The sequence below is a fragment of the Euleptes europaea genome, chromosome 13 (genome assembly GCF_029931775.1).
Source record: "Euleptes europaea isolate rEulEur1 chromosome 13, rEulEur1.hap1, whole genome shotgun sequence".
NCBI lineage: Eukaryota > Metazoa > Chordata > Lepidosauria > Squamata > Sphaerodactylidae > Euleptes > Euleptes europaea.
The window spans coordinates 43775993-43803516 of NC_079324.1; the positions used below are offsets into that span (position 1 = coordinate 43775993).

At 50.9% G+C, this 27524-nt stretch overlaps 1 protein-coding gene across 1 annotated transcript in view; it reads right to left on the minus strand.

Moving 5' to 3' along the window:
• Positions 1 to 27524, minus strand: part of SMTN (smoothelin) — a 73969-nt gene that overhangs the window by 17011 nt on the left and 29434 nt on the right. The window contains exons 5-11 of the mRNA XM_056859215.1: positions 27377 to 27480; positions 24015 to 24108; positions 22675 to 23027; positions 20661 to 20715; positions 13358 to 13429; positions 11896 to 12516; positions 9354 to 9442 (exon numbers count right to left, since the gene is read on the minus strand). Of these exons, the coding sequence (XP_056715193.1) occupies positions 9354 to 9442; positions 11896 to 12516; positions 13358 to 13429; positions 20661 to 20715; positions 22675 to 23027; positions 24015 to 24108; positions 27377 to 27480 (1388 nt within the window). The remainder of the gene's footprint in view (positions 1 to 9353; positions 9443 to 11895; positions 12517 to 13357; positions 13430 to 20660; positions 20716 to 22674; positions 23028 to 24014; positions 24109 to 27376; positions 27481 to 27524) is intronic.

Genomic DNA, 27524 nt, shown 5'->3' on the forward strand with positions numbered 1-27524 from the left:
CCGCAGTATTATATATCCTGAGATTTGAAACACTGCATGGCAAATGAGCAGGTCTACCCATATTCAGGGCTGGGTATCTTCTACTTAAAAAAAAAATTTAAATTCTGCACCAACGTAAAACGAGAACGCTCAGCTTTGTAATCCATACACTTCCACGCATAGTAAGGAAATATGTCAAAAAAGACCAATTGTGCCAAACGCTGCAATTTTCCACTACTTTTCATAGTTCATTCTGTCCTTGCTGGTCTTGGGGCCGGGCAAGGAGGGGCACAGGGCAATCGAGAGATTTCAGCAGGCTTCATCCGCGCACTTACAAGCCACGCACTTATGCAGCCAGAAGGGCTAGAAACTGGCTTAAAAAAAAAAAGGACAAGATTCCCAGGAAACTGAATTCTGCATTTAAAACTGATTTCTGTATTCAATATCAAATGCCCCAGGCTTTCAGAAGAATTCCCACTCTGCTTATACCTATGGGCCTAGCAAGGGACGCCCACAGCGGTGTGGAGCGTCCCGATAAAGTGTGTCAGGGGATTTCTAGGAGAGATTAAAGAGCTTATTCGAAAGCAGCTTGCTGATCGGGGATCAGGGTGGACCTGGCATTGCTGCGCGGAGGCCAGGGCAACCTGATGCCAGATCCCTGTCAGCACGACCCCCACATAATGCAGCTTGAGAAGTCAGCCAGGTCAAAAATACACAACAGAGTCAGTGGCATTTCGGGGGAGGGGTGGCAAGCTGGAGGTTGTGGGGCAGCGAGGGCACAACACCCAGAAGCTATCTGCAGCCCTTCCTCCCACATCAAGCACAGCAAGGTGGCAGCCTCTGCTCTCCGGCAGGTCCTTCCGCACCAGGGCTGACTGGGTCAGGCAGGCGCTGCAGATGCAGAGAGACAGCAGAACGGCCCACGGAGAGAGGGCCACCCATTGCATCTCTGTACAACTCACTGCTCTGGTCTAGGCTTCCCCCCTTCCAGGCAGGAGGCATGCCCAGATCAGTGACTCACGCAGATACACTGTGTGTGTGTGGGGGGGGTGGCTTCTCTGAAGGGCAGGTTATTATTATTCTTACACATCCTAAAGTAATTTTGGTCAGTTTTAAAACAAAAGCGTGCCTTAGCTATCAGGCATGAGGGAAGAAGAGAGTTAAGAGGCCTGCTTTCTTTACACCACCATGATCCAGAGGCTATCGACTGCATGTGGCTATCCCCAAGATAACAGCTCGTGCCTAAAAGGAACCAAGATCTTCCAGGGCACCATAGTCACACTCCCCTGATGTCTATCCTGGATCCCTTTCCAGGCGACTCTCTCTCTCTGTCATTCATGCGCTAGTCTTCCAAGTGATGGGTTGGCACCAATAGCTGGGGCACAACCCCAACGTGGATCATGGCAGCAACAGCACTGCCAATCACTTTAGGATTTTTTTTCCCCTGAGAAAGAGACAGAGGAGAAAAGCCAAGGAGGAAAAAAAAGGGTTGTAAAAAAAGAAACTACAAACAAACAACGGGCAGAGATTGGCAGAGGCTGGAGCTATGCATTCAACAACAGCCTCAAGACTCGAGGGCCCTGAGAATTCAAGTCACCAAAGTAAAAGCAAAGTGGCTACTTCCGGCAAAGAAAGAACAGGCCAGGAATGGAAAGGGCACTTAATCCACCCCCACTTCCCCCTGCAACTCACTTTCCTACCAGCTAGTGCCCCATCTGTCCTGACCTGGATGGCCCAGGCTAGCCTGATCTCGGCAGATCTCAGAAGCTAAGCAGGGTCAGCCCCGGTTAGTATTTGGATGGGAGACCACCAAGGAAGTCCAGGGTTGCTGTGCAGAAGAAGGCACTGGCAAACCACCTCTGTTAGTCTCTTGCCTTGAAAACTGCAAAGAAGGGGTCGCCATAAGTTGGCTGCAACTTGACGGCACTTTACACACACAATGCCCCATCTAGCGTTGCCAGTCTGCAAATGGCAACCCCTGGGAGCAATTGGGAGGACAGGGCCTGGTGCGGATGTCATTTCTGATAAAAAGTGGAAGTGACATCATTAGATGCTCTAGTATTCACAAAGACTCTATGGTAAAACCATAGCATTTCTGTAAATTCTAGAGGGTCCATTATGTCACTTCTGGTTTTCACTGGAAGCGACAGCACACTGGTGCACACCCTACACGCACACAGACCATTTCCTCCCGCTGGCGCCTGAGACACTGGCTGACGATGGAACAAGACACCAGGCAGTGCAAGATGCATCTCTAGTCCCACCTCAGGCCATAACAATCATGTGACTAGGCCTCAGCTGCAGGAAAGGAGGTCACAGAGGAAAGGAGCAGGCAGGGGAAGGGTTCAGCCTCCCCCGCCCCTCGGCCACATCTGTTGTCTGCAGCAAGCAAATCAAGCCCCCCACCCTACCCCTTTGCATCAGCTGAGGACAAACCTACCCTCCAAATCTGGGCTTCCTACCAAACATTTAGCTCCAGACATTTACAATAAAAAAAATTAAAAGGATGGGCTGTGTACTACATGCCATTTGGCTAACTCGTCCCTTGCAACGGTTGTTCGTCCTCAGACCAGACAGAGAGCATCCCTGCATGTTCTAGGCCTGCTTTATTGTAAGAGTCAGTAAAGCATCTTGGCAAATCCCAGCACCCAACAACAACAGCCAACAAGACAGCTGCTACAAGCAGGCACAAATTCTGGGGTGCAACCCTAACCTCGGGCGCTCAGAAAAGGAACCTTCCTAACAAATCCAGGCTGGGAGGGATGCTTTCACTGGCTGCAGGGGCTGGACTTGGAGCCAGTATAAGAAGACCCCAGGCAGCTGTCCTGGCTGCCATCTCCCATCCCAGTGGTATGAGAACAATGCCGGAGGAAGAGGGGCCAGGGCTGGTACAGGTAAGGTGCCACGAGACAACCTCTGGGCCAGGCGCACCTGTCACTCTAGCAGGGAGCTGTGAGCCCCAAGCAGAGGAGGGCTCGGCAAAGCCATGGGCGCCCCCCCCCCTTCCCAGGCCTCTGGCCAGCAGCTTCTGAGGCAGGATGGACTGCTGTCCTCCCTTTGCCAGCCTGGAGCAATCCCTACGAGCAGAGTGTTCAAAGTAAGCAGGGGCGGTCTGGCTCAGTGTCGAGATTTGCTGCAATACAGAAACACCCCATAAGACACCAGTTTTAAAGCCTCACCCCACCCCCCAGACAGCTTGGACTGTCCTTCTAATTATGGTGCCATGGGGGTGAAAAGAGAGGTACAGGGATGCAGACAAGCATGGCCACTCTCCCAACCGTCCTGTACGGAAGCCCAGCTCCTTAATTCCAAGGTATGAACACATGAAGCTGCCTTACGCTGAATCAGACCATCAAAGTCAGAACTGTCTACTCAGACCGGCAGCGACTCTCCAGGGTCTCAGGCTGAGGTCTTTCACATCACCTACTTGCCTAGCCCCTTTAACTGGAGATGCCGGGGATTGAACCTGGGACCTTCTGCATGCCAAGCAGATGCTCTACCACTGAGCCACAGCCCCTCCCCCCAACACATGAAGCTGCCTTATACTGAATCAGACCCTTGGTCCATCAAAGTCAGCACTGTCTACTCAGACCAGCAGTGGCTCTCCAGGGTCTCAGGCAGAGGTCTTTCCCATCCCCTACCTTGCCTGGTCCCTTTAACTGGAGATGCCGCGGATTGAACCTGGGACCTTCTGCATGCCAAGCAGATGCTCTACCACCGAGCCACGGCCCCTCCCCGTGAGGGAAGATGTTGCAGTAGCTGAGTGTGGAACGGAGAGCACCCTGCACAGACTCAGAGGGACATTTCTTTATCATGTAACATCAATTCACAGCTGTTTCTTTGAGGAAGGGACGTGGGGATGTGAGAGACGCATGCACACAAGACAGCTGCGACTAAAGGAAGAAGTCAAGCCAGAAAACTGCGACCTGAAATGTAAAACTGGGCGCAGAGGTCAGCATCCAGAAAATCTCTCAGCTTTCGCTTAAGTTTCCAGCCCTCTTGGCTGTGACGATAGGCTTGGAAGCTGTATGTGCAGTGCCTACAAAAATCTCTTAACACTACAGAGAATCTGAGAGGCTCCCTAGTGATGCAAAGAGCTACAGGGCCCTGCACACAGGCAGAAGAAGTGCAATTAGAAGAAGAAGAGTTGGTTTTTATATGCCGACTTTCTCTACCACTTAAGGAAGACTCAAACCGGCTTACAATCACCTTCCCTTCCCCTCCCTACAATAGACACCCTGTGAGATAGGTGGGGCTGAGAGAGCTCTAAGAGAACTGTGACTAGCCCAAGGTCACCCAGCTGGCTTCATGTGAAGGAGGGGGAAACAAATCCAGTTCACCAGATTAGCCTCCACCACTCATGTGGAGGAGTAGGGGATCAAACCCAGTTCTCCAGATTAGAGTCCACTGCTCCAAACCACCACTCTCAACCACTACACCACGCTGGCTCCCTAAACTGAGCTTGTTCTACTTCGTTATTTGTGCCGCTCCCTCCTCTCCCACCCTGTCAAAATTCAGACTGCAATCTCCTCAGGGCAGGGCACTGGTCTTCATTCCATCATAGCATCAATGGAATAATACAGCACTATTACAGAATCCAGCTTTTCTAGGTGCACAATTCTGGCAGGGCATCTAACGCCATGTGGGACTTCAGTCAGACCAAGCAGCATGGGCCCTGGTCTCTTTCCCAGTTCCCAGCTCACCAAAAGCCAAAATCAGGAGCACTGCCCAACTGGCACCGGCTAACCAAGCAGGGCCCTTCTGCTGCTGCTGTGAAGGAAGAAGAGGCAATGCCCACCCTTTGCTATCTAAGAGACAGACCAATGGGAGACAAGGTGCAGGGCCATTTCCGCAAGCAAAAACCCCATCACCCTTCCCTTCTGATGCCCTGGAGCTGGGGGACTCACAAAGCTGCCACTCCGGGACAAGTGCGTTTCCGAGTGCCTCCGGGTGCTAGAGAAAGTGGGCGGGTGGGCCACCGGCTGACCAGGCTCCTCCGTGCCCGCGAAGTGAGCGCACGGATCCTCCGACTCCAGCAGCAGCGTGCTGGGGTCCTTCTCCTCCCCCAGGTAGAGGCCGAGCAGCTCCACATTTTGGCTCAGCTTGGCCTGCTTGGCCCACAGGGCAGCGGTTTCCTCCCGGAGGTCGCTGAGAGCGAGGGCCAGAGGGCGAACCAGGCCGAGGGCCTCCTCCACGCGCTGCTCCACGGCCTGGCGCCAGGTCTGCAGCTCCCGGCGCATCTCCTGCAGCGCCCGCTGCAAGGGCTCCTCCAGCGCTAACTCCGGCATGCGGTCCAGGCTGGGGACGGGCACCCCAGGCATGACAACGGAGCTGAGGGGGCAGGGGGGGAAGCAGGCTTCGCTAGAGACCGCTTGCCGGCGTAACATAAGCCCCAAAGCCGCGAGAGAGGCATGCACGGATCCTGCCTTGGAGGAGCCAGAAAGTCTTTTATAGCTGTGGCAAGACACCCACTCGGCCCCACAGGCGGAGAAGGGGGGTGGGGTCTTTGTGTTGCTAACCAGCTATTCTTATCGCAGAAGAGACACAAACTGGGGGGGGGCTGCAAGCAGCTCAGGAGGCTTCAGAGTGACAGACAAAGACAGAATGATGGAGCTGGGCCAGGTGGTCCGGCGGAGGGGGTGGGGCAGACATGGGCCCAGTGCAACGGAAGGCAGGGGTTGCGCTCTGCCAGGGGTAAGGGTGCCCCCTGGGGTCCACACGGAGCCTCTGCCTTTCCAAAGGCACTGCCTTCCAGCAGCCCCCAGCAGCCCAACACACCCAGGCCTCTAAAAAAGCTGGCCAGCACAATTTGCCACCCTGCAAGCCGGGGAAAATAAAAATGCAGCCCACCAACAATTAATGATGAGCCCGGGCGACTGAAGAAGCCTCCTCTACCTGCTGCCTGTCCTGGACTGCAGAAGCAATGGATGGCGCAGTTGAGGGCCTGGCCGGGTAGGCTGCTTTGGCTTGGGGGGTTCACTTAAGCTGCACTGGCCAGCCCCAGCCCTGACTGCCAATCCATTCCGAGCCCTCCATCAGCAGTTCTCCAACTGGGGCTGAGAAAGGAGCTAGTAAACCAGCTGACCTGGACAGCCCAGGCTAGCCTGATCTAGGAAAGCAAACAGGGTCAAGCCATGGTTAGTACTTGGATGGGAGACCACCAAGGAAATCCAGAGTTGCAACGCAGAGGCAGGCAGTGGCAAACCACCTCTGAGCATCTCTTGCCCTGAAAACCTTGCGGGGTTGTCATAATCAGCTGAAACTTGATGAGGTCTTTCCCTCATCAAGCCATTAGGGGCATCCCCCCACCTTGTAGCCTGTTCCTTGTAGTGATCGCTAGCAGCCCACTCCCATGTTTGATGTTTATCACAAAACCTTTGTTCACAGAAGAAGAGTTGGTTTTTATATGCCGACTTTCTCTACCACTTAAGGCAGAATTCAAACTGGCTTACAATCACCTTTCCTTCCCCTCCCCACAACAGACACCCTGTGAGGTAGGTGGGGCTGAGACAGTGTGACTAGTCCAAGATCACTCAGGTGACTTCATCTGTAGGAGTGGGGAAACAAATCCAGTCCACCAGATTAGCCTCCACCGCTCATGTGGAGGAGTGGGGAATCAAACCCGGTTCTCCAGATCAGAGTCCATCGCTCCAAACCACCACTCTTAAACACTACACCACGCTGGGTCAGGTGCATGAACACATGAAGCTGCCTTATACTAAATCAGAGCCTTGGTCCATCGAAGTCAGTATTGTCTACTCAGACCGGCAACAGCTCTCCAGGGTCTCAGGCTGAGGTCTTTCACATCACCTACTTGCCTAGCCCCTTTAACTGGAGATGCTGAAGATTGAACGTGGGACCTTCTGCATGCCAAGCAGATGCTCTACCACTGAGCCACGGCCCCTCACCTGCTGTTGCTGTGCAGTAGGCCAGCGAAATTCCAAGTCTGCTGGATTGGCACAAAAAAAAACCCGAGACACAGCAGCAAGGACAGTGTGGGAGGCCCACGTGGGGTTCCGCAGGCAATAGCTGCTGCTACTGGCCAAGTAGCCGTGGCATCCTCAGCTTTTGCCCCCCCCCCAGGCCCTAAAGGAAGGGGCAGGCAGGGGACAGCGCCTGGCATCCCTGCCCTCCCCTCTGCTCACCTGAGGAGCCGTTTCCAGACCGAGCTCCAGCCGAGAAAGCAGCTTTCCCTGCAGCTTCCTGAATAATGCACAGCTAAGGGAGATCGGGTTCCCCGGCCAGGCTGCCCATCTCATCCACTGCCGTCCCCTCTCGGCTTCGTTGCCCAAGTTCGTCCTGCCCTTAAGCAGCCTCTGTTCCTCATGCTGCAGACAGACACCCCCCCTCCCCTGGACCCCAACCGTCACTACAATAGCACCTGCACCAGTGCTTGCATTCCTGCCGTGCCCTCACCTGCCTGGGTCAGTGGTGTTGTCCCAAGACCCAATTGGTGCAAGCTGATGCTTCCCTGCTGGGCAGCCCAGCTCCTCCTGCAGCCCACCCGATGTTCTGTGCTTCGGCTAATACTTTAACAAGAACCGACAGGCTTGTACCGCCCGCGGCAGGGATGCCGGACGAGGCATTAGCCTAATTAGCCCGGGCAGGAGGGATTCCGCTTTCTCTGCGCCAGGCAGGGGGCTGAAGCCAGGGCTTGGCAAGGAGAGCCAGAAAGGGCAGGGGGCAGGCGGAGGGGCGATGCCAACAAAGAGTGTGGTGGATAGCCAGTGGGGTGTAGTGGTTAAGAGCGGTGGTTTGGAGCGGTGGACTCTAATCTGGTGAACCGGGTTTGATTCCCCACTCCTCCACGTGAGCAGCAGATGCTAATCTGGTGAACTGGGTTGGTTTCCCCACTCCTACACATGAAAAGCCAGCTGGGTGACCTTGGGCCAGTCACGCTCTCTCAGCCCCACCTACCTTACCTACCTCACAGGGTGTCTGTTGTGGGGAGGGGAAGGGAAGGTGATTGCAAGCCAGTTTGAGTCTCCCTTAAGTGGTAGAGAAAGTCGGCATATAAAAACCCAACTCTTCTTCTACAGGACAGGGAACCCCTGTCGACAGCACCTTCTCTCATTAAGCAGCCCTTGCTGTCTTGACCCAAGTGAACACCCCCGGCCAAACATATTAAGGGGGCTTCTCCCCCCAGGGCACCTGACCTTATGCCAAGTGCTGCAATCTGTCTCCATGCCTTTTGCACCAGCCTCAATGAGCAGAAACCGAGATGCCCAAGAGCACGAGCAACTGGCGGAGGCCCCTTAAGATAAACTGTGATGAGCTGCTTTGTCTCAACCATCTCAGCATCACCTCAAGCTGTCGGTGGGCCAGCTGGAGGAAAGAGTCGGAAGGAGGCGCAGAGAAATTCCTTCGAGGGGGACGGGGACAGCTGCTCAGGCACACGCCAGTATTGCTGGTGCCCGTCTCACCAAGCCGGGGGGGGGTGTTGTCTCCACATTTGCACTCCCAGAAGGATGCCACCTGCCTGGCAGGCAAGCATCACCTTAAATGGATGGACAAAACCCTCTACCAGACCATGAAGAAATACCCTGGGCCTGGTGGGGGTCCCCCTGCCTTCTATGCTTACCGGCCCTCTTCCCGCACTTCATAATATTGGGCACTTTGCTTGAAAGCAGCCTGTCCTGGACACCCTCTCCTTTTGCCCCAAGGAGACAGAAAGCTGGGGACCAGTCCAGAGAAGAGGGTGGGGGGGTCATCTCTAAGGGCACTTTCACACATCCTGAACAATGCACTTTCAATCCACTTTAACAATTGTTTGCCGGTGGATTTTGCCATTTCACACAGTAAAATCCAGATGCAAAGTGAATTGAAAGTGGATTGAAAGTAGATTATTGCGGATGTGTGAAAAGTGCCCCTAACACTTCACAGCACCTGAAGCTGAAAGGCAAGGGGGAGGATTCTTACGACATAAGGTCTTGAGGGTTTATCCACTGAGATGTGCCGGTGAAGATCACTGACATTCAGTGCCTTTTTGGTTGAACAGATCTGTATGCACGTCATGAGGAACCATTTATGTCTAATTGTTTTGTTTTGTTTTCTGCTGCTCCCTGACAACCTACAGTCCCCCCTAATCCCCCATCCCTTTCCTCCGTTCATTTCTTCAGCTTAAAAAAAAAAAAAAAAAACCTTCAAGAATCCAGTTCTGGGAAGTGCCAAATGAGCAAACGGGCAGAGTTCTCAGTACGTTCTGGCAACATCACGAATGGGGGAGAACTCTTCACTGGCAGGCAAACCGTCTGGCCCAGACAGGACTCCTTCGCCACCCCTGATCCAGCTCTAGAAGCCAGGGGGCTGCCTGGTTTCCCCATCTCAACATGTGGCTTTGGAGAAGGAAGGAAGACAGGGGAACGGGCACTCACCTTCTGATGGCTGCTGGCATGGCTGGCGCTACCAGCGTTGCTGGTGGTGGTGATGCGGATGGGGGCGCTTCTCAACCCCAGAGTGATCTCTGGAGGGCGGGGAGAAGACATGAGTGTTAGATCAGGTGCCCAAGAAACTTAGGAAGAGAAAGGCTGAACCCACTTGCACCTCGGGAGTTTGTCCGGATTTTCAGTTTGTAAATTTACATCCTCCCTTTTAGTTCAAACACAAGGCAGCTTTCACAAACAGAAAATACAGCTGATAAAAAAAACAAAAACAAAGAAAGAACAAATGCCTTGAATAAAATTTGAAACCACATAAGAATGACTGACAAAGATAGTAAGATCAACACCAGATTAAAACGTATAAGGGAGATTTTTTTAAAGAGAGAAAAATCAGAAGGCTTCAGAGAAGCACATACAACAGCCAAGTCGTCTCACGATGGCCCCACATTAAATCTATGAAAGATGCAAATTGGAAAATCTTTGGAAAAACAGGATTATTAATCTATAGAGACAGTGTTGCCAATGACCTCGAGAAAAAAATGTCCTGTTCCTTTAACAGAGGCTTAATGGGAAGTTATTTACCTCCATGCCATGAAGGCCTTCAGTTGCCCATTTCCAAACACTATCTATTAAAGGGACACAACATTTTTTTCTCCAGGCTTGTAGGCAACCCTACATGTAGATAACCCCTCAGGTTACTAGTCCACAGAAAATGCACTAGCCTCTGCTCTCTCTCTCTAACAGATTCAAGGCCCTTCCAAAAGCCTGGTCACCCGGAGGGAATTTTGCTCTCCACAGACCATCAGGCAATACATCGCCAACTCTGAGAAAGAGTGGACTAAAAAGGTAAACAGATTTTAAAACAAAAGCTTTGAGCTCTCCTAACAGAGCACTCCACAGTCCACATGCTCAGCCCCCTCCTCCTAGCACAAGACTTAGTGTCAACACACGCAAGTGGCAGAACACCACAAGCACTGTCCAAGATGAACCCCCCACCCACACACATACCAAATCCTCTGCATCAGCCCTAGCAGCAGTAGCCCAACCAATATCATCTGGAATGGTGAAGGGGACCAGCATCCTAGAGCAGTGGACTCTGATCTGGAGAACCGGGTTTGATTCCTCTCTCCTCCACATGAGCAGCGGAGGCTAATCTGGCGAACTGGATTTGTTTCCCCACTCCTACACTTGAAGCCAGCTGGATGACCTTGGGCTAGTCACAGCTCTCAGCCTCGCCTACCTCACAGGGTGTCTGCTGTGGGGAGGGGAAGGGAAGGTGATTGCAAGCCGGTTTGATTCTCCCTTAAGTGGTAGAGAAAGTCGGCATATAAAAACCAACTCTTCTTCTTCTATCAAAGCTGCCCAAGAGGGAATTTTTAAGAACTGCATATTCCCCAGAGAATCTGTCCTGCTCTAAAGAGTAGAACTTAAAAGGGTTCATTCCTGCTGCACGCACACGAAACTTTCCGCTCTATCCTTAAGAGGATAAATCACAGCCCATCCAGCCATGACAGCAGTTTATCCTTCCAGAAATAGGAAAGTTTCCAAACTTCAGGACCACAGGGCAGATGCGGGCTGCCAACACCGATCTTGGCATCGCCCCGAATGCCTCGGTCGCCCTGGAAATGTTTTCCTCCCCATAGCTGCTGCTTCAAACTGCCCAGGAGAAAGCAAAACAACTCCCCTCCCCAAAGTCTCTTTTGGGAGCCAGGGACAAATGCCTTTGTTGATACATGGGCAGAGGTGGCTACGGGGCAGCCCCAGACCACTAGGGAAACATCCCAAAGAAATGACACACCATGCAAGCACACCGGAGCGTTTCGGGGAGCCCTAAAACAAAGGCAGATGGCACCAGCTGGTACATAGATACACCCTCAAGAGAGGAGCAGGCAAGACACTGCCAGACAGGCAGAGATGTCCAATGCTCACTTCCACCCAAGATGTTTTGCCCTCCCTTCAGCAAAATTCATTTAAATTGTCCTCAAAATTCCTAAAGAAGCTTTGCCCACACATGCATTCTCCAGGGGTACAGGGCAGATGGAATTTTACTTGGCTGCCACAGTTTTATGGCAGAAGTACACCTTGTGCCTTTGTCCAGCTCTGTTGCAAGCAAAAATGTTACAAGTGAATGACGTCTAGAGATGAAGGGATGTGGGAAAACTGCCTCATAGGCACAGAGTTCCTGGTCCACTGAAAGGATGAAATCCTCAGTACACAACCCCCTGCCCTTCCTCCAAGAAATAACTTTCATGCGATCAAAATTCTTCTAACTTCTCTTTTAGGTATAGGCGTTTCTTGGCCTGTCCAAATCATCTTGGAATTCAGTGGCAGTTCTACCGAGAAGATGCCAGCCTCCTCCCCCAAAGTCCAAATGGAGAAGAACCAACCATTGTTTGCCCCCTTGAACCAGAAAAGAAAAAGAGACAGAAGAGGGGGCTTTCATGTATTCCCCGACCCAACACCATCCCGAGAACTCCAACTACGAATGCAAATTCATCCCAAGCAGGTTGCACCTTGTTACATCCCCCCGACTCACCTGCCCGCTGGTTACCCGGCGTGCCCACAACGTGGCTTTGGATGGGCTGATGGCGACCGTCCTTGATCTCGATGGTGAAAAGGGTTTTCATGGCGTCGTCGGTGCCGGGGTCGTGCGCTTGGGAAGGCAGGGGGTTGCGGGAGGAGGTGCTCAGCTGGGCACAGGGCTCCTCTGAGCCGGCAGACCTCCCCTTGGCATTTTCAATGGGCTGTCGGGCAGGTGTCAGCTTGCTGCCCTGCCATTGGTTGCTGTAGCTCCTCCCCTTGGGGCCACCAACCTCTTTAGGGCTGGCTGGGCCCTGAGCAGAAGGCCTGACTGTCCCGGCTTTTGCTTGAGAGGAGGTAGGCTTTGCTGCCTGGTCCATGCCAGGACGGCACTCCCCGGCTTGCCTGGTGCCATCCTGGAGCGTGCTGCCGCCACGGACTCCCCCAGGTAAGTCTGTCACACGCTGCGGGTGCAGGAACTGCTGCTGCTGCTGTAGGACACGAGAGCCCCTGCTGGCGCTCTCCCCTTTTTGGGGGGCCGGCGAAGAGCCCGTTTTGCTGGGGGGCTCCGAGCTGAACTTGCGAGCGCGTTCCCACACAGAGCCAGACCTCTGGAAGGGCTGCTCCCGTCGGGAATCTGTAGGAGAAGGGGAGAGAGAAGAGAGATGTGTTTGTTGGCTTGGGAACGGAGACCAGTTGTATCACAGCTGGGAACCCTGCCAAGCTTCTTGATAGAGATTTTGGACCCGGCAGAAGAAAATGCTTATGCTTCCCCACCTCCCCTGTCATTACAGCAACCCTCCCTCAATCAAAACAAACCACACAAAAAAAACCCTACTCAGCTAACTCCCATTGTAGGAGAGCCTTTCCCCTCTTCTGCTGAATTGCTCCAGGAAGAGAAAGAAAATCCACATCTGGGAAGGCAGGCTTCACTCCATTAACAATTTCCCTGGGAGGTGGAGGCCTCCTTGCATGTTCAATAGTGACCAGCTGTTGTCGCAACACACACTAAAATCCTCTCCTTCCTCCTTAGGGGCTCAGTGGTAGAGCATCTGCTTGGCATGCAGAAGGTCCCATGTTCAATCCCCGGCATCTCCAGTTAAAGGGACCAGGCAAGTAGGTGATGTGAAAGACCTCTGCCTGAGACCCTGGAGAGCCGCTGCCGGTCACAGTAGACAGTATTGACTTTGATGGACCAAGGGTCTGATTCAGTATAAGGCAGCTTCATATGTTCATACATATGGTCCCTGGGGCTCATACTCCCATCTATCACGTCCCTCCAAGCAATACCCAACACAGTTGAGCCGGATGGGCAAGCTCAGAGCTGGGCTGGCGGCACTAGGCAAAACTTAAAAGCACAAGACTTGCACAAGTACCACTCCCAGCACCACAGTTTTCTTGCCTGGCTAGGCAACAAAGCAACAGATACGCCAGAACAAGAGTGCACACCTGGCATATCGAAGAGGCCAGGGAGTTACCTGTGATGGCAATTGGTTGAGGGGTAGTCTGTGTGGTGTTGCAGCGGTGGTCAGGGACATCATGCAATGGAGCTGCCGGGAAGGAAGTCGGGAAAGGATTAGTGGAGAACGTCAAGGAGGAAGAAAAAGGGGGAATAAAGTCACATTAGACACAGGGATTCCCAAACTCCCGGCACCTTCAAACATTCGGGTTCAGAAGTGAGCCCCCAATCCTTATTCCATAGTTCAGAACACCCCACCATGTCTTGGGCCACTTAAGCAAAGCTACTAAAAGGCAGCATCTGTACAGTGTGTTTTGGAGCAGTCTGCACACTTCACATTCATAATTTAAAATATTTACATCCTGCTTTTCTCCCAACCAACAGGACTTAATAGCAGCTTGCCTCATTAAAACCAGCTAAAATTTCATTTTGCAGCAATACAAACATGAAGCAAAAGAGTACCCAGTCACTGAAACCGATCCCCATTCACAAGGCTCATCACACACCCACACACACGTGCACAAAAAGACCTTCCAAAAACTGCCAAGTTGAGGCCCTCCCCAAGTCCTCAGAACAGAAACAGTCCACAAGGAAGCCCGAGCAGAAAGAGTTCTCATTAGCCTGAGTACAGGAACTGTTGTTAATCCCCAGTTCATTACTTCCTACTACAGCCATGCAAGGTAGACCATACCACTATCGTCCATGCATTGCATACAGGGGATATGATAACCATGTTCAAGTACTTGAGGGGCTGTCATATTGAGGATGGTGCCGCGTTGTTTTCTGTTGCCCAAGAAGGTCGGACCAGAACCAACGGGTTGAAAGTAAATCAAGAGTTTCCGTCTAGACATTAGGAAGAATTTTCTAACAGTTAGAGCGGTTCCTCAGTAGAACAGGCTTCCCTGGAGGTTTTTAAGAAGAGGTTAGATGGCCATCTGTCAGCAATGCTGATTCTGTGACCTTAGGCAGATGATGAGAGGGAGGGCATCTTGGCCATCTTCTGGTCACTAGGTGTGGGGGGGAGGTAGTTGTGAATTTCCTGCATTGGGACTTGATGACCCTGGTGGTCCCTTCCAACTCTATGATTCTATTATTCTAGGGGGACTAAGACTGAGGGATAGCAGCTTGCCAAATACAAAAGGGGGCGACACATTAGCCTGCTACAGCAGATACGAAAGAGGAGTGGTGGTGGTGTCTGCCAACTCGGAAGGCTTTAAGAGGGGAGTGGACATGTTCATGGAGGAGAGGGGTATTCATGGCTACTAGTCAAAATAGATACTAGTCATGATGCATACCTATTCTCTCCAGGAGCAGAGGAGCATGCCTATTATCTTGGGTGCTGTGGAACACAGGCAGGATGGTGCTGCTGCAGTCGTCTTTTTTGTGGCTTCCTGGAGGCACCTGGTTGGCCACTGTGTGAACAGACTTGATGGGCCTTGATCTGATCCAGCAGGGCTTTTCTTATGTTCTTATGTACTACGGTTGGAGTGGCAGACTACGGACCAGGGTCGGGCAGGTTCAAATCCCAGTTCAACTATGAAGCTCACTGGGCGATCCTGGGCAGCCACACTCTTTCTTAGCCTAACCTACCTCGCAGTTTGTTCGTTTTTGTGAAGTTAAAATGGGAGAGGGGGACCCCGTCGGCCACCCCGAGAGTGAGTGGGACAAAGCCCTCATAAAACAAACAAAAAAACTCCCTTACAACTCTGTGAGGTAGGCCAACGCTAATATCCCCTCACTGAGAGAGAGCAGTTCTTCTGAGTGTTTCCAGTCAAGGAAACGTATGAACTCTGGACTTCCCAGCTTGGATTTTTAGCCACTGTGCCATGGCACTCCAGGGAACACTCCCTGTTCTTGAGCTTTGCCATCACAGTACACACACACACACACACACACACAAACACAGCTGAGCCCTCACACAATCCCTTACATACATATCCAGAAAAATATTCCCTTCCCCACCAGGCCATCTCTCCCACCTCCTTCTAAGGCCGTTGGTTGACTATGAAATTGTTACCAAGAGGAAAGATTCAGATAGAGCTGCACCTGGTCAAAGCCAGAAGCCCCTTGTAGGTGCATGGCTCCCAAAAGCAGAGGGAGAGCACAGGCTAGGCTGCCAGGGAACAGTGGAACAAAAGAACATTGACTGAGCAACAAAAACCTGCATTTAGGCGCCTTGGCTGGGGGGAGTTCCACAGGGAAAATAACAGGTGCAAGAATCATAGAACTACAGAGTTGGAAGGAACCACCAGGGTCATCTAGTCCAACCCCCTGCACAATGCAGGAAATTCACAACTACCTCCCCCCTCCACACCCCCAGTGACCCCTATTCCATGCCCAGAAGATGCCCAAGATGCCCTCCCTCTCATTAACTGCCTAAGGTCATAGAATCAGCACGGCTGACAGTTAGCCATCTAGCCTCTGCTACAGTATGGCATGGCATGGCTCCTCCTGCCTGCCCCCTACTTTGTTATGGCAAATTGCTCTTCCCGCCCCACTGTTTTGCAGCAGGGAACTGCGAAGCTAAGGACCGTCCAGACCCATGTTCACGAAGGGGGTATGCCCTTCTCCAGTTATTTATACCTAATAACTGCCATTCAGAGGTATACTGCCCTTATACAGGGAGGTTAATTTACCTATCCAGGCTAATAGCTGTAGTAGTCCTGTCCTTTGTTAATTCATCTAGTTTTCTTCAAAGCCATCCAGATTAGGGGCCATCCCCAGGTTTTGTTATTTGTGAATTCCATAACAACATTAGAGACTTGCCAGACCGCACCATCTACTGACGTAACTCACAGCGTTGTTGTAACAAGATGAAGGGCCCGAAAGCGCTTTGAGCACATGAACATTGTGTGCAACACCGCTTGGCTAGAAAACTGGGAAGTTCACAAGGAGGTCATGAAGCTGAGGGCCTTCCCCACTGGCCTGTCCTCTTCGGTGCAAGAGCCACAAGAGAGCTAAAGCAACGTCTTAGTGCCAAGTCAGCTCCGCTTCCAAAGGCACAACAGCTCCCAGCCTCCCATACACACCCGTGACTCAGGTTGTGGCATAGCAGCACACCACAAAGCAAAATATACAGCTCCAGCAAGTAAGCCAAGCCACGAGAAATTGTGACCTGAAGCAGAAAACATCAGGCCAACTTTAATTGTCCCAGAGGCCCCTGAACAGGCAGTGGATTCAGCCGGGAGGAAGAGGAAATTCTAAGCAGAGCCCACCCCCCCCCCAATGAATACCCTTCCACCCGCAAAGGAAAAGAAGACTCTCCCAACAATTCACCCCCAGCAAGACTGGGATAACGACAGAGATATGGAACGATCCTTGCTCCCTTGACAGCTGTAAGGCCACAGGGCAAAAGATCAAGAATTCCCCAGCTGCCTGCCTTGTGTTGTTGTTGCGGGTTTTTATATGCCGACTTTCTCTGCCACTTAAGGGAGACTCAAACTGGCTTACAATCACCTTTCCTTCCCGCCCCCCTCCTACAACAGACACCCTGTGAGGTAGGTGGGACTGAGAGAGCTCTAACAGAGCTGTGACTGGCCCAAGGTCACCCAGCTGGCTCTATGTGTAGGAGTGGGGAAACCAACCCAGTTCACCAGATTAGCCTCCACCGCTCATGTGGAGGAGTGGGGAATCAAACCCGGTTCTCCAGATCGGAGTCCACTGCTCCAAACCACTGCTCTTAACCACTACACCACGCTGGCCTCAAAGAACGCTCTACAGCAAAATCTCCCCATGTCCCTGAATTACAAGATGAGGCCGGGGTGGGTGGGGAGAAGAGACCCGACTACTGTCCTAGAATCACTACAGCTGAACTTGGAAAGCGTGTGTTTATGTGCAAGGCGCGCAATGATAAATGACAAGATTTCCTGAGATTTCCACAGTGTCCCAGCCCAAATCCCCTACAGCTGCCTCCTGGGGAAGTAGAAAGGGTCACTCAGGAGAATGGGAAATGTAACAACAGAAGGGGGGGAATAGAGAAGGGGGCAGAGCTTCAAAGGGGTGCCCAGGAGGCACCTTAACCGCAGGGGGAGTCAGCAGAGCAGAGCTGCCAGCCAAGCATCAGCATCAGGGGAGGGGAGGAGAGGGGCCCGGCCAAGGAAGGAGCGAGGAGCTGTTCCTGACCTTATTGGGCTAAAGAATGCAAAAGGTCCAACTCTGAGTAGCGCAGATTCCCTTTCATGGCCCTGCAAGAGCCTCCTGGACAGCACTGCCTCCACCCGTGCCGAGGGAAGGGGAAATGCAGGGAGAGGCCAAGCCCCACCGCACGGGGTGGGGGGGGCAGTGCATGCGAGGAGGCAGGAGCAGCCCCTGAGCGCCAGACAGCAAGACCTTTGAGCGCTCCACCTCGGCACAGAAGGGCCCTCGGTTCGGCCCTAGGGCTGCCTCTGCGCTCCCCTGGACTTGCTGACCACGCCAACAGAGGCTCTGGTTTTCCCTGGAAGCCCCGTTCCTTCCGGGATTTATGAAAACATGTACAGCTGGGGAGAAGAAGGGGTGCATCAATGATCCAAATGCCATTAAGTCCGGCAGGCGTCTGGTGGGGCAGGGAAAGCACAACTCTCGCAAGCGGCTTCCTTCAGACCAGGCAGTCCAGACTCTGCATGCCTCGGTCGGAGCTTCTGCTATGGAACAGCCCTCCCACACACACACACACACGCACAAACTAGTTGCAGGCTCAGTCCCCCAGCTGTGTGCAGAGATTTTCAACCGTCCCTCTCCTCTCTACTATGCCCGCCCCTTTCAAGTTATTCATCAGTATAGTGCAATGGTTAAGAGTTTCGGGCTACGATCTAGGAGATCCAGGTTCGAATCCCCACTCGGCCATGGAAGCTCGCTGGGTGACCCTGGGCCAGTCACACACTCTTCGCCTAACCTACCTTACAGGGTTCTTGTGAGGATAGAGGAGAATGATGTGAGCTGCCCAGGGTCCCCTTTAGGGGAAAATGAAGTAAAACAAACCAGTTTAAAATAATTATATTCCACTTTTCTACCAACCAACTGGGCTCAAAGCGGTTAAAAAAAATTGATCAAATCTCATTTTACACAAATACTATTAAACAAGATGAGAGCAGTCCATTTAACCCTGTCATAACAACAGATTTCTGCTCAGAACCCACGAGAAACAGGCCAGAAAAGCTCCGCCTTTATAAGCTCTGAAATCTCTGCAGGGTTGGAACCTTCCACACATCCTCCAGAATCCCCTTACTTAAAACAAAGAGTGGCCACCAAGAAAGCATGTGCAGAGAGGCAGTTCTCACTAACCTGACTGGAGGAACTGTTAATAATCCCCGTTAATAAGCAAGCGTGAGGATGCTCTTTCATATGGGTGGGCAGAGACGGAAGTACGACTGCTGAGAGATCGACAGCACAATCCTGATAGGGATTGCCAGGCGCAGCAAGCCAAAAAACCTACTTTGTAGAAAACCCTGTGAACCCACTCCATAGGGTTTCATGGGGCTGCACCAGCAATTTTGCAGGCACAAGCTGGTGCACGCAAAAGGGGGCATTCCCAGGGTGAAAGGGCTTAGGGGGAACCCCCCTTCGGCAACGGCATGAGCCCATGCGCTCGGGAAACACTGCTGGCGAGGCTGCGCCGGTGCCTGAGCCTCACGCTGCTGCGCTACTCCCCAGAGCCAGCATAAGTAGCCCTGCACCGGCATTAGTGCCAGTTTAGCCAGCGCAAGTGGCACTAACGCCGGCACAGGGGTCACACTGGTCAGCCTGCCTGCCAACATGGCTGGCATCTGGAGGAAAATTCCCTCTGCTGCATGCCCATGCCAACCTCAAGCACCCCTTACTGTACTGCTGTCTATATGTGCATCAAGATTTGAAAACAGCCTGGAATTTACTGCACTCAAATCTCAGTTTCAATATCTGGGGGCAGATTTGAGAGAAAGAACCATGGAAGAACAACAGGGAAGTAAACGGTCCCCAATGACAGATCCCATGAAAACTGATTGCCTAGATGGGAAGGTGCATGCTGCATCTCCACGAAGGCAAAGAAAGAAAGAAAGAAAGAAAGAAAGAAAGAAAGAAAGAAAGAAAGAAAGAAAGAAAGAAAGAAAGAAAGAAAGAAAGAAAGAAAGAAAGAAAGAAAGAAAGAAAGAAAGAAAGAAAGAAAGAAAGAAAGAAAGAAAAACAGGCGGGGCACTGGGTGCAGAATTCACCTTCCAGAAAATCTCAGCTTTCATTTCATTTTATTTCTTTAAAGCAGGCTTCCAGCCTCCCTCGGTTGGTTGTGCGATGCTGGCTGAAATCTCAGAACCCAGAGGGATGGCTGAACAAGACTGCATGGAAAGGGAGGGGAAAGGGGGGCGGTGGTTCAACAAAGCCAGAATAAATTATGCAGTATATTAAAAGCTGCCAGGCACATGCCATGCCTGTTCGATCCGTATAGTTCTACAGTTTACACTGGTCACAGAATCCAGGCTTTTAGCCTTTTAAAACTCGCGCTTAATTTGTGACAGGTCTTTGCAGAAAGGAATTTGAAAACTAATCCAGATGGCAGGCATTAGCTCCAGAAGGGACAGCAGTAAGAAGAAGGGGCTGGAGCACGTGCAGAGTGTTCCTTGTCACTAAGACACCACATCCAGCAGGTGCTTCCTAGGGTGATGACTCCTAGGTCAGATGGATGCTCCCAGGAATGCAAAACAGAACTTTCCAGGGATGCTTGAGCCCGAGCATCTCTCATCAATTAAGCACCGCAGGGCTTTTGTTTTTAAAAGGAAAACTTGGAACTGCACAACGGCATGCAATTGTAATGCATACGCAAACCACACGTTGCTATAGTACACGCTGCTACAGAACACCTGTGCATTTTCCTTGTGCATTTGCACACACGCTCTGCTGCTTAGGCCACATTCCATGACATTTAGAAGGCTGCAGAGAGTGGGAGAAAATCCTCAGAACTGGTAATTTGACACTACAAATGCAGAACGATTTTTGAGCTGCACAAATGTTCTTTTGGAACTGCACAGTGTGTGTGTCTGGCTGCACATTTTTTAAAAAGACCTTCTCTGGCAGGTGGCAGGAAGAGGGGGAATCGCCACCTCAGAACATACCAAACAGAACGTAATCACCTCTCTCTGCCACCTCCACAACTCCTTCACTCCTCTCTAACTCCTAGAAAGCTTTGCTAGCTTCTACATCTTGCCCCCCGCCCAAGTTGTACTGTTGCTTCCAGCATCCCAAGGAAGCACTCCCTAAATAGGCCCGGCTCCCTCACACAACCCAAGTCCCAAAACCGAAGCAGCAATTTTGGCCACACACACGCGTCCTCCATGGTTAACAGAGGAAGAAAATGGCTTGGCTTTCATGCTTACCATCCGTCATTTTGTGAGTTGCACTTGCTTCCTTCTCTGGGGCTTGGAGCACAACCTAGGGAAGAGAAAAGAGGGAGCACAATGGAAATACAGTCTCTTGCCTAACCATGTGTCTTAGTGGCTCTCAAAACCCAGAAGACGACAAAAACAACATAAGTTCTCTACCAAATGTATCACATCATTTTCACAGTCTTCACAGAATCATAGAATAGAATCATAGAGTTGGAAGGGACCACCAGGGTCATCTAATCCAACCCCCTGCACAATGCAGGAAATCCACAACTACCTCCCCCTCTTCATAGAGGTCTTCGTAGGGGACCTCACTTCTGACCCACAGTGAGCACAATTACATTGTAATGATAGGGATGCCAAGTACCCACTTATGGCAAGAGGGCTCCCGCTGGTGGGCTCACTCTCCCACCATGTTTACCTGACTACTGGGAGAAAGGTCCAGGCTGGAAGTGATGTTGTATGACACAAAGGGTCACACCTGGTCAAAAACCTGGATGAGATGTAATCGTCTCAGAAGATGTAGGAACGACCAGAGTGTCACCCAACGTGCTTACATCACATCCGTGTTTTTGGCCTAGCATGACATCATGCATTGTGCAAAGTCATTTCTGGGCCCCGCCCTAAAGTTCTCGAAGATGCCGTCCACTGGCATCTGTGAAGACAGATGTAATACTTTCAATGTAGTGGGGCCACTCTGGAAAGCATCCTCACCACTTCCAATGAAAACTTGGGGGGGGGGGGAACTGTTCTGCAAGTCTGCAGCATGGCTCAGCTTGAGCCAGCAAAACGTCAGCCGTGGCAGGTACTGAGTGGTTACTATCTGTGACACCGCCAACCACATCCACCCTCTTCCTCAATGCTAGAGAAGTTTTGCTGTTGTTTTTACAATATTTGCATTTTAAAAAAACATGAAAGGTTTAACCAATCAATGTACATGAGCCATTTTTACAAACAATGTCAAAGCATATATGAAGGGGCGGGGGAGAGAGCAATCCTGCAACCAACACACAATCCAAACCATACTAGAAAAAGGTTAAGGAGCAAAGATATAAATAAAAATCAAGTGCACTCTTCTAAATCAATACAATCTAAATTAATTAAACATCCTTTAAAAAATAAACAACATATCTGTAATCTGCAGATTGTTCCTATTGTAAACCATAAAAGACCAAATGCCTTTTGATGTATCATCTTTCTCAGTGATCCCTTTACGAAATTTTATAAATACAACTGCTGCACAATACATTGAATTAAAGTGTCATAACTGCAGAGAAAATGTCAATATGTTATTGAACCATGCCCAGCCAGCCATTCTTTACAGGCTTATTCCCAAGACACTGACTATCAGTGGTTAAAATGTCTTGATAAAAACTAATTTGCCATTTCTTTTAAAACTGACTCTGTGAGGTTACTGGTAAGAACTCCTTTCTCCACATTTATAAGAACCTTATGTTCTTATAAATGGTCTCACGTCTCTAAAAATCTATTTGTTGCTAAAAGTTAGCTTACTTGCATAAGCCAAATCAAGCAGGACATGGCCCCTGAAAATTCAAAGGCAGAGCGGCTTATATAAACTGCACTTTTGAAGGCAAAAAGATAGAAAGTTAAAAAATAAAGTAAAAAGATAAGCCTCTCTCCCTGAGCCAAACAGAATTCATAATCTCTCCGCCGCTGCTCTTCCATGCCATCCTGGCCAGATTTAATTTTTAATGCCACTCAGCTAACAGTGCAGTCCTAAGCAGAGTTACACCTTTCTGCCTTCAAAGGACTTAGAAGGGTTTAACTCTGCTTAGGATGGCCCGGTAAAACTAATAAGATTCCATGCCACATAGGCACAAACCAGGTTGCAACCGAAACCAGGGACTGCCTGAGGGTTTCTGATGACAGCTTCCCTCCCTCCAAGCAACCAGCCCAAGAGAGCCCCGTAAGCTGTGACTCTGCTGAAGAGGAAGTGACATGGGTTTCCTTCCTCAGACCTGTGAGGGAGAATGTGGCCATGTACCTCAGTGCTCTCGTTCTCACTATTCAGAAGACTCGGGTGGGGCTCTTCGGGAAGACCGGCATCTTTTTCAGTGCTTAGCATATCCGGCTGTTCTAGCATGGTATCGCCGGCGGTTTCTTCGGCTGATGACCTCAACGCCTCTCCGTCCTCCCCTCCTGAGGTGCCAAGAGGGCTCTCCTCCTTGGAAGGGGGCTGTGAGTCTGTGTCAGAATTGCCGTCATGGGAACTGGGCTCGGGGCCCTCTGCACTCGACTCGGGGTCTGACCCAGGCTCCGAGAAGGAGGAGGAGGATAGCTGTGGAGAAGGCCGGTTAGGAACTGGATCCAGGAGCAGAAGGGTCCCTGAGGAGATGTCTGCAGGAAGAGAACAAATAACAGGCCATCACTAGGACTGAGAAGTGGCCGAGCCAGGAAAACCCTGGTGCCAAATTTGCTTCTGCCAACAGGCCAAGTCACTCAGCTCCATAACCTGCAGTGTGGCGTCACAGTGCCAGCCTACTTTCTAGGGTTAGCAAACGGAAAACAGCAACAAACTGCAAAGAAATAGCAAACAATATTTCTTTTATGCTACACAGAGCATATAAAGATACAACCAGTATCTAGTACAGTGGTGGACAATGTCCAAAGTTACATGTATGGCCACAATAAGAAAAGAAATCCTAGAACATAAGCTAGGAACATTTCTTTCTTTTCCAAGAGGTAAGGTGATGGAACAATCCTACAGAAGTCCGGTTTCCTTTCTGTTTCGGCTTAAAGTGACAGCCAACGCGGAAGCATTGTAATTTACAGCTAGCGTTGGCCCCTGAGGAAGGCTGTCACTTTAAGCCGAAACAGAAAGCCGAAACACCACTGTACTAGATACTGGTTGTATCTTTATATGCTCTGTGTAGCATAAAAGAAATATTGTTTGCTATTTCTTTGCAGTTTGTTGCTGTTTTCCGTTTGCCAACTATCTAGAGCACGTTAACTTTGGTTTACCATACTTTCTAGGGTTGGCACAAGGATGACGGAAATAATATAAACGTTGACTAAAATTCTAAGTAGGGATTATATCATTAGAATGACTGAGAAGGACCCAATTCTTCATCGTGCTATCTGTCTTGCCACTGGCCTCCTATGCAGAAAACCTGCCTCCTCACACCAGAAGCACATACTTTGAACACGCCCTTGCGAGCGCGCACATGCACACACACAAGCAGTTGGTCACACCCCATGCTGCTGAGGTGCCTTCCATCCCCACTCCAACACCGTCCCCCTCTCCTCAGGTGACACTTCCCTGCCGGAAGAAGGAAGGGGTGTGGGAGGCAAAGTCTATGGAAATAAGCATTTGCATGGACTCACCGGGAATGTCGGTTGGCTTTGCGTCTCTGTGCTGCTCCTTCCTCAGCTCTCGTATCTGGGCTTTGATCAGCTCCCGCTCCGCTAACTCCTGCACCTGAGGAAAAAAGGCAGCTGAGAGGTCAGCCTGCGAGCCTCTAGATTCAGGGCAAGCAACTTTTCCAAGCCGCAACTGCTGGGCTTTGTTAGAAACAATCACACAAAAAGCTGATCCGTCCAGATGGCAGAGGGCGCATGACTCTCCTTTAGCTACCTTAGGGTGGGATTGGAGAAGTTTTTTAAAATATGTATTTAAAAGGGCAGACCTTTTATTCTTTTTAGGCATATAGTGTGGCAATACTGAATTAGTGACTGAGCGCAGAAGCGAAGGAGGTTAAATTAACCCTAATTAAAAGAACCCTTAGAGGGGGAAATAAAGCAAGTTCTGTCAGCCTGTGCCAAGGTGCATCTCAAATTACCACATGCACACTGGCCCATTTGGCAGGGTGTAGCATCCCGTATCAGCTGAGACAAAGGCCTGACTCCAGGCAGCCGGCAGAGGGCAGCATTGCACACCCAAAAAGCCTTCTCACATTTCCAAATCCATCCAGCCACACTCCTCCCGCCCCGCTCTCTGCAATCGGGAACACTCAGAACACCTTGAAAGGAGGGTTCGCCGCATCCCCTCACACCCAATAAGTACACAGAGAGACCCTTTGTACATTTCTGTGCAATGTGGGAGCAGTTGCCAGGCAACAAGAGGCAACCCCAAAACCGCTTTCAGGTTGACCAAGTTGCTAGGCAACCAAAATCGCGGGTCCCTTTTTCCCAAGGCCCAGCTGCTTCTAAGTGTGTTGAGGGGGGGGGGGGGAGGAAGGGTGCGCATACAAGGAAAAGCAACACAAAAGGCATCTGTGCCGTGATTTCACTGGGGTAAGTCCACGCAGACCTGAGCCACACCACTTCAGGCTGCAGCGCAGGCTTGCATGATTCCCTCCGTGCGCCAGCGTGGCAGAGCAGCTGGAGTGTCGGAGAAGGATGTGGGAGACCCAGGTTCAAATCCCTACTCTGCCATGTAAGCTGGCTGGGTGACCTTTATCTTTCACAAACTTGTTGTAAAGACAAAAACAGAGGAGAGGAGAAACGGTTGTATGCCGCTTTGGATTCCCGCTGGGAAGAAAGGCGAGGGTATAAACATAAGAACATAAGAAAAGCCATGCTGGATCAGACCAAGGCCCATCAAGTCCAGCAGTCTGTTCACACAGCGGCCAACCAGGTGCCTCTAGGCATCCTGCCTGTGTTCCTCAGCACCCAATATATACGGCATGCTCCTCTGCTCCTGGAGAGAATAGGTACGCATCATGACTAGTATCCATTTTGACTAGTAGCCATGAATACCCCTCTCCTCCATGGAAGTGTCCACTCCCCTCTTAAAGCCTTCCAAGCTGGTAGCCATCACCACATCCTGGGGCAGACAAACAAAGCAAATAAAACAAACAATTAAGCTTTCTACATGGAGGGTTTCCTTCTGCATGTGGAGGAACATTCCATCACACGGCAGAACTCCCCACAGTTGAAAGCGGTACATTACAGGCCCAGAGTTCTCTTCCTAGGGAGAACTATGTCTGGTGCTGATCTCATTCACAGCAAGCAGTTGCTCTTCCTTATGAAGCGCTTTTGGGATTCTGCCTCATGGCTTCTTTTTAGCAAGCTCTCAGGCACCAGATCCTTCCCCTTGATGGAAGCACTATACAATAGGGATAGGGCTGTGCAAAAAAAAAAACAAAATCCAGTAAATTTCGGGTTCGGGTTTATTGGGCCCGAAATAAGCCGAATACCCATACCAGTAAATATGGGAATTCGGCTTATTTCCCGGTTTACCAGAAGAATTCGGGCCCATTTATGGGGATTTTTTTAAAGCTCTGGGGGAGAGGCATTTTTGGAGGTAGAGCTCCCACATTCACAGCGTAGCTTGAAGGGACTCTTGTTGCATGACCCCCAAAGTTTGGTGAAGATTTGGTAAGAGGGTCCGATTTTATGGGGTCTGGAAGGGGTCGCCTTTTTTTCGGCTTGGGTTTACTGATATGCACAGCCCTACATAAGTAGGGATAGCCCACTGGAGGCCCTGGAGGCTTCCATATGGACCTAGTGGTGAAGAACCTCCCTCCCACATCAACCTCTTTTATCCAGAGCTGGGATACAGGCAAGGAGCTCTAACACCGTCCCTCCTTGTGTGAGCAGCAGCAGCAATTCCGTCACAGTCTTTGTGTGATGCTCCTCCACGTGAGCCAAGACAGAGGCTGAATGGGAATGCGCTGCTGAGATTTTCACAGAGGAAAGTGCTACTAAAGCCACTGCTGCTGGAGAAGAGGGGGCTCAAGGGGTCCTTTGAACCGGCCGCAAGGGGGCGTCATCAGCAGGCACAGTAAATGTTGACGGCACTTTTGAACCAAAAGTGTAGCCCTTGTTAAAACATAATTGCCAATCTGGGCTGTCCAGGACTGGAAATAGGAGATGCCACCAAAAATTTGCCTAAAGTGAAATTCAAAGCACAGATTTGAACACATGAAGTTGCCTTATACTAAATTAGACCACTAGTCCCGCTAGGTTAGCACTGTCTCCACAGACTGGCAGCGGCTTTCCAGGGCTTCAGGCGGAAGAAGGCCTCCCCCAGCACCTGCTACCTGCAGTCCTTTGAAAGGGAGATACAGGGGATTGAATCTGGGACCTCGGTGCAAGCGAAGCAAAGGAAGTGCCGCCAAACCACAGTGCTAGGAGTCCCTCCTCTGGCTAAACAGTGGAGGCATTTCAAATGAAGGCAGGGGTTTTGAAAACGATAAGCAAAATTCCCAAGGGGATATTTTTGCAAGAGCTTGCAAACAAGGGCAGACAGCAGAAGGGACTGGCTTCCTCTTCCTTGGAGGAGACTGCTACCTAGTGGAAGATCTGAGAAGTGCTTTCGCTCCAGAAGCCGCAATTCCTTGTTCGTTTTTTGCACCAAGGAGGGAAAACTACATATCGCAGAAGTCCTGCAGCAGAGCAAGCAGCAGGTCTGACCTCACCCATCTCTTTGCATCCTGGCCTAATGAACTACAACCAGAAGCAGCAGCAGCATCTGCACAGGATTCCATGGTGGTTACATCACTGGGGCCTTGCACTCAACTGATCAGCCACGGAAGATGAGCCCCTTTCTCCTCTCTAGCCATACCCAAGAAGGAACAATATAGAAATAGTGCTCAAAACAGGTGCCCAGCAAAGCATTTTGGAAAACAAATGCTGATTTTATCAAGACATGGACAGCCAGCGTCACTCCAAAGGACTGTCCCTGGGGATACCATATAGCTCAGTACATCTGGAATCTCCCAGAAGCCACCAGCTAATCTTACCTCAGAGATGCCTCCATCTGCAGAGTTTCCCTCCCGCTCCTTGGATTCCAGCGTCTCTTTCTTCTCCTTCCGGTTATAGAAATCCTTCCCAGCCAGGGCCGCAGCTGGGAAGAGGAAAAAGACAGGACATCAGGGAGTTGGTCCATGC